The sequence below is a fragment of the Terrapene carolina genome, unplaced genomic scaffold (assembly GCF_002925995.2).
Source record: "Terrapene carolina triunguis isolate 2854851 unplaced genomic scaffold, T_m_triunguis-2.0 Scaffold236, whole genome shotgun sequence".
Classification (NCBI taxonomy): Eukaryota; Metazoa; Chordata; order Testudines; family Emydidae; genus Terrapene; species Terrapene triunguis.
This window is the reverse complement of record NW_020664587.1, coordinates 6,458,877-6,466,191: the sequence shown is the minus strand read 5'-3', so window position 1 is coordinate 6,466,191 and position 7,315 is coordinate 6,458,877. Positions and strand designations below refer to the sequence as shown.

The 7,315-nt window shown below is 54.7% G+C and overlaps 1 protein-coding gene across 1 annotated transcript in view; it reads left to right on the top strand.

Annotated features, from left to right (window-relative positions):
- The window catches only part of PTPRU (protein tyrosine phosphatase receptor type U), a 267,462-nt gene that overhangs the window by 118,284 nt on the left and 141,863 nt on the right, over positions 1-7,315 (top strand). Inside the window, exon 3 of the mRNA XM_026657076.2 lies at positions 7,114-7,315. This exon is cut by the window's right edge and continues 51 nt beyond it. Coding sequence (XP_026512861.1) covers positions 7,114-7,315 — 202 coding nt within the window. The remainder of the gene's footprint in view (positions 1-7,113) is intronic.

The following is a 7,315-nucleotide window of genomic DNA, read 5'->3' as shown; positions in this document are numbered from 1 at the left end:
AGACACTGGTATTTCACACTTGATAACGCGTCTCTCCTGGCTGTGGGGGGGTCCGGTTTCATAGCAAACACTTGTATAGTTCCAGAGCAAACACTTCAACGTGACCTTAGAGCCTGGGATACCGATGTGATCAGTGAGATTAATGCAGGCAGCAATTTACAAGCATTTCATAAAATCCAAGCACTAGACCCCTCTCTATAAAGCGAATCCCTGATTTAGCAATACTAGCACACAGCTCTGGTGTCCAGCTCTGCGTTTGACAGTGTTCAGAGAGGCCAACGGGCCTGGGCAGGAGTTAGCACCTGGTCTGCCAGGTTCACTCCCCCCACGAGGCTCTGCTGCCTGTGAAGGCAAGTAGGAAACCAAGACAGGCTGCAGGCAAGGCCCAGATTCTCCAGGGTATTTGGGCACCTGCCACCGAAATCACTGGGCGTTGGGTAAGAATCTGGGCCCGTGTGACTTTGCCCCCATGATGACAACAGCAGGTCAGTGGCAGAGCTGGGAATAGAGCCCAAGGCCCCTGCTCTGCCCGCTAGACCACTCTGCCTTTGGGAGCTCATTAAGGATAAAGACCCCTCAGATCTGGGATAAGTGACATGCCCCAACTCTGGCTCCAGGTCTCTGTCAGGCTAGTTTTCCTAATCCCAAACCCACTCACCATGGGGCGTGTGAAAGTTGACAGGGCCTGGCAGATTGTTGGGTCTGGACTTTGGGAAAGGGGACAGGTGAACAAGGAGGGTCGGAGGGGAAAAGCATCCAGTGGAAAATAGGGTCAAAGGCAGCAGGTGGGAGGAGAGGGGACTATGCTAAGGAAGAAATAAGTGGGTCTCTATACAGCCTGTGGGACCCCGACTTGTGGCAGCCTGGATCACGGGACGCTTCTCTTCCTAGCACACGGCACAGCTCCTTCTCCAGCTGGAAATGCATGTGCTCTAAATTGGGCAAAACCCCAGGCCAGATCCTCAGGGGAGTCGATCAGTGCTGCTCAGGTGAAGCCCCTGGACCTTACACCCATTTTCGCTGGCTGAGGATCAGGAGTTTAGATCAGTGGTTCTCAGCTTTTCCATCCTGGGACCCTTCCCTCCCGAGACCCCCAACCCCTCAAGCTGAGACCCTCTGCCAGTTCACAATGCGGGGAGGGTACGCTGGCCGAGACCTCCTGACTCCTGTGAGCGACTCTGTGGTTTAGATCCTGGGAAGAGAGGACTCAACCCCTCCCTCCAAGCATCCACCAGACCCTCCAATTCCATCGCCCGGGTGGTGATGAGCTTCCTGTCGCTTGTGCAAGTTCAGCCAAAGTTCAGGCCCAGCGCGGTGTGTCTGACAGCCTGAGGAAGCCAGGCTGCTGTATCTGCGTTGGATTTCCCCTCCCTGCCACTCCACTCTGTGCTGCAGCAGCCTTGGGGCCTCTCTCCTGCCACGCTGTGATGCAGACCGTGCCTGATAGGCGGGCAGCCTAACCAAAGAGCCAGATACTGGTGCTGTTACCAGGCAGGGGAAAGCCCGGTCCGGGGAACGAGGGGGTTCCACATTCTGGGCTGCCCCGAGGGCTGGGGCGTATCAGGGCAGTCCCAAGGCCTGCTTTAGTCTCACCTGCTTCCCTCCAGGCCGCTCTGCTGGAGCGTAGATGGGCTTGGATGGATTAGTTGTCGGTAACGGTCGATTTCACTGGACACCCACAAACCAACCATAAATATTTCCATCTCTGGGAAGTGAAATTCACAGAGAGGCAAAATAAGAAAAATGCTGCTTCTAGCGTTTGATTTAAGGATACTTATTTTGTATATTTTGGCAATTTGTGTTTTGACAGTTATAAAGCTGAAATTTTTTGCATCAGTGTCTTCAGTCATTAAATAATTACTGTCTGCCCCCCCATTGTCTGATTCCCCACCCCCAATTTCTTGCAACGGTGAAAATTTAAATGGATAAAAATCAGGGTAAAATGCTTTCAAGTAAACATCGATGTTATCTGTTGAAATTCTACAAAAAAAAGAAAAAAGAAAATTGAATTCTGGCCATGCCCCATCCTGCCCTAACACAGCCCCCCTGCCCCCAGCATGCCCTGCACTTGGGTCTCTGGGCGGGGAGCGGGACAGCATCCAGTAGCCTTACACTGCCCCTGTGCTAGGAGTGTTTCCCTGGGAGGGCCATTCTGGCTCCTTTCTGGCCACTCGAGTAGTGTAAAGGGACCGGAATTGGGCTTAATTTGTAAACCCAGGGCTCCAAAATTGCAGAGCTAATGCATTAACCCTTCATTAATTATCTAGTTATTATTATGAATTATTTGTATTACCCTAGGAACCCTAGTCACGGACCAGGCCCCCATTCCGCTAGAACAAAAACACAGTCCCTGCCCCAAGGAGCTGTCAATCTAAGTATAAGATAAGAGACAACCAATGGATACAGACACACGAGGCGGGGGACAGGAAACAATGGGACAATCTTTGTCACTGTGACCCAGGGAGCCCCTCAGTGCCAGCTGGCAGAGGGCACACCTTACCATAACTCACATCGGGTCTGACACACTCATTGCCCCAACACACTGTGGTCATAATCTGTATCTAAAAGGTGTCCTGTGCAGACTGGTAACACGCTGGTCATTAATATTGTTGCGTGGGGCATGTCTGGGTGGTGTATAAACAGTTAGAGATGTGTGCCGGAAGTGTGGTCTTAACATGGGTTTGGCAAGCACTGCATTAGCCCAGCCCGCCCTAGACAGAGGAATGTTGTTTCACCTGCTTGACTGTGTCTCCAATGTAAATTGAGCAAGGGGAGGCCAGACACAATGGAAGTACATTTACATGTAAGGTAAACAAAGCCATCGAACTAGCAAGTGGGGGAGATGGCACTTAATGATCACGCTGGGGGCTGTACCTCAGGAAGCCTTCCTGGCTCTTGAAACAGAGAAATGGCCTTTGGGGAATAGAAGCAGAAACAGAAAGCGATTTGGGCATCCATCACCTGAGGGACACAAGAGGCCAGAGCTCTTGACACCTGTGAAAGGTGGATCCCTCAGCCCCAGGGGAACGGAGAACTGACTATAGGTGAGAAACCTGCTTAGACAACGATTGTAACTTGCTGAAGTTAAGTTTTAGAGGACGCTAGAAAGCGTGTTTGGTTTGGTTGTAACCTTGTCTGTCTCTTTCACTCTGACTTGAAATCATGTAAACCTCTGTTGTTAATACCTTTTATTCTTGTTTTACTACAAAACCATCTCAGCGCTGTTCTAGCGAAGTGTGGGTTGGCAGCTAACCTAGCAGGCTGATGGGAGCTCTGTGTCTCTTTGCAGGCGGCAAACTTCATAACGTCTGTGAGCGCGCAGCGAGAGGGACTGACCGCTGCCGAGAGACGTCTCTGGGGAGCTGGGGCTCACTGATTGCTAACTGCAAGGCCAGGGTTGACGGGCAAAGTCCTGCAGAGGGTGCTGGCCAGGCTGGGGGCTGCTACACAGCTTAGCAGCAGCAAAGCTCACCCCTGCTGAGGCAGAGCAGTGACACGGTGACTCACAGTTCTGGGCGACCTGAGCAAGACGTCACAGTCACCATGACAGGGAGTGGGCTCTGCACAGCAGCAGCCTAACCGTTGACAAGTTTTTGTAGCCACCACGGCCAGGGTGAGTTTTGAGGAGGGATTGGCAGGTGGAGCATGAGGCAGCTTTGCAGATGGTTGCGGGGCGCTCCTCCCCAGCATGAGGGGAGAAAGCATGAAGCTGGTCGTTGGACCATTTAACAGGTGCGTGATGGAGGCTACCATCCTGGGCCATTGGCGGCAAGCATCAGTAGCTCAGTAGTGAATGAGTAGGACCCTACCAAATTCACGATCCCTTTTGGTCAATTTCACGGTCATAGGATTTTAAAAATGGTAATTTTCATGATTTCAGCTATTTAAATCTGAAATGTCACGGTGTTGTAATTGTAGAGGTCCTGACCCAAAAAGGAGTTTTGTGTGTGCGCGCGTCGCGGTGTTGCAAGGTTATTGTGGGGGGCGGGGGTTGCGGTACTGCTACCCTTATTTCTGCGCTGCTGCTGGTGGCAGTGCTGTCTTCAGAGCTGGGCAGCGGCAGCTGCTGGCCGGGAACCCAGCTCTGAAGACAGAGCCATTGCCAGCAGCAGCGCAGTAGTAAGGATGGCCTGGTATGGTATTGCCACCCTTACTTCTGCCTGCAGAACTGGGCCGTCAGCCAGCGGCCACCACTCTCCGGCCGCCCTGCTCTGAAGGCAGCGCAGAAGTAAGGGTGGCACGGTATGGTATTACCACCCTTACTTCTGTGCTGCTGCTGGCAGGACACTGCCTTCAGAGCTGGGCGCCTGGCCAACATCTGTCACTTTCCGGCCACACAGCTCTGAAGGCAGCACGGAAGTCAGGGTGGCAATACTGCAACCCCCCCTAAAATAACCTTGCAACTCCCTTTTGGGTCAGGACCCCCAATTTGAGAAATGCTGGTCTCCCCTGTGAAATCTGTATAGTATAGGGTAAAAGCACACAAAAGACCAGATTTCATGGCTGGGGGAGAGCAGATTTCATGGTCTGTGACGCGTTTTTCATGGCCGTGAATTTGGTAGGACCCTACAAATGAGAGATGGTAGGTAGGGCAGAGATAGACTGTGAAGGGCTTTCAAGGTGCAGACAAGCAGCTAGTGTTTGATGCCATGGCGAAGGGGGAGCCAGTGGATGGATGCAAAGAGGGGGATGAGCACTGGTCAAAACAGTGCGGTAGGAAATGGTCTTTGAGCCGCATTCTGAACGGCTCCGATCGGGGCAAGGTTGCCTTTGCCCAGGCTGGAGAGACGGCTCTTGGAGTGATTGAGACGCGAGATGATGAGGGTCTGGGTGAGAGTCATAGCTGTGCGGATGGACAGGAAAGGCCGTATCTTAGAGACGTTAGGCAGCAAGGATCAGCAAGATGTCGAGGGAACCCTCATGCAGGCAATGGAGCTACGGGGCAGTTTGGTTCTGTTCGGGTTCTTATACTGCGCTCATCCCGGTCGCAGTATCCGAGTGTCTTCCAGCGGCACAGCAACGTGGCGTGGGGTTATTGGAGAGCCAGGGAGCCCCTGCCTATGGGGCAGGGGAAGGGGACAGCCCGGCACAGCTGTCTGGCTACAAAAGACGACTCCCAGCTGAGAAGCTCATATTGCCACGTGGATCTGAACATCTTCAGAGAGCAGAGCAGTCGGCTGGCACCGAGGGATGTGTGTGCTCGGAGACAGGCGCCATTCGCTGGGGGTTGAGGCAGAGGGGGAGAAAGGGGGACATCTTTTAGGGCCCTATATCCTGTGATGCCCTAATCACAGGGGCCCTTTTTGTGTGAGGCTTTTCGTTATAAGGCAGCCCCTGTTAAATAACAACACTTCGTGCTGCTCTCCCATCCTGTGTTACTGAGGTTCTTACCCTGGGTACCTGGCCCTTTAAAACACACGCCCTCCTGCAGGAAGGAGGGCAGGGTCTTATTTTTACGGGTACTGGGTGTTATCCAGTGGGAATGCCCTGCCGGATGGATGGGAGTTTTAAAGGACCAGGACCTCCCGGCTTTTCTTCCCCTTTGGACCTTCATTTATCCCTCCACTGCCCTTGGGAGGTAGGGAAGCACAGATGGGGAAACTGAGGCAGGCATGCTAAGCAACTTGTCCCAGGCTATAGAGAGAGTCAGTGTCAAAGGTGGGATTTGAGCCTATGCTGAGGCTCTTGTGCTCCACTCCCAGTCGAACCCGCTGTGAAGTCTGTTCCCCCCCGCCCCCGACCACTCTCTAGCTATGGCCTGGGTCAGAGAGTTCAGTTCATCTGTGGGGGAGCCGCAGCACAGAGAGGACTGGGAGATGGGCACGTGCCCTGCTTCTGTGGGTCTGTCTGCACTGCAATGGGAGGTATGGCTGTAGCACGGGGAGCCATCCCCGAGCGAGCTTTGATCTGGCTAGCTCCCGTACCAATAGCAGTGGGGTCACAGAAGGAGGGGCAGTCTCATGCACTGGGGTTTTCCTTCCCCTCCTTGTCCTCTCTGCACCTGTCTTTGTGAGGCGGGGCAGTGCCATTGTCTGCTCCCTCGCCAGCACGGCCTGAGGTTGGACCTGCGTGCTTCCTGTCTCTCTGCGCGCAGTATCTGAGGCACCAGCAGCCACCGGGCGCTTCCCTTAATCCTCTCCCTGACGTGGGAGGGTCAGTCTTCTTCCATTGGCTGTAATCTCTCCTGGCAGGCTGCGCGGCCGCGGGGCGACGTTGAGGCTGAGGAGGGGAACAAGGAGCAAATTTACTAGGTTCTTTGCCCCAGCTAATAACTCAGTCACCGTCTGAGCAGCTTTCCTGGGCCAGCCGTCTGCTTGTGAAGCCGGGGAGATGTCGGAGCTCGTAGCAATGATTTGCCAGGAGGAGCCTGTTGAGCCAAAGGAAACACATCAATCGCATGGGAGAAAACAGCACTGCATAGCTCATCCTTCAGCCCCTCTGCCCGGGAGTGGGAGCGGGAGGAGCTGGGTTCAGGGCCCAGTTCACCGTTGCCTTGTACCTTGCGTAGCTGGCTCGTCACTCTTCCAGGACCCGAGCTAGCTAGATTAAAGTTATCTTGGGAACGCGAGCTGGAGCTGCAAGCCCGCTCCCTGACTGCATCCACAAGAGAGCCATGCCAAACGAAGACGGACATGGGAGAGCCCTTCGGGCTTAGGAGGGGGTGGAGACATGGATGGGGAGGAGAACGAGCCACTGGCAGAAGTGGCTTTGAAGGAGGAGCGAGAGGGTGCTGGGAACTGGCCGGCTGCACCGGGGTAAGGGGGAGAATGATCTCCAGACTCGCAGTGCCCAGGTCAGTGGGCCAGGCCAAGCGGTAGCGTCGCACTGAGAACACCCAGTGCTCAGCGGTAACGGGTTTGGCTCCCAAGGTGGCAGAGGCAGTGAAGTGGAGCATTGCTGGCTGGCATGGCAGGATTCACGCACCTGAGAGTCCTGGTATGGATGGAGCGGTCCGAGAGAGAGGGTCGGGGATTCAGCATGCGGCGGGCGCACAATGGCCGGGGGCTCAATTACGGCAGACGTGGGCGGGGAGTCTGACGTGCACAGATCCCCGGGCGACTGGGTGCCGCTGAGCCGATAAACCCTCCTCATTCTCCTGCCTCTGCCTTGCAGGTTCCTACCTGATGGTCAACTCCTCGCAGCACGCGCCGGGGCAGAAAGCTCACCTCCTCTTCCAGACGCTGAGCGAGAATGACACCCACTGCCTCCAGTTCAGCTACTTCATGTACAGCCGGGACGGCCACAGCCCCGGCGCCCTCAACGTCTACGTGAAGGTGAACGGGGGCCCGCTGGGCAGCCTGGTGTGGAACGTGTC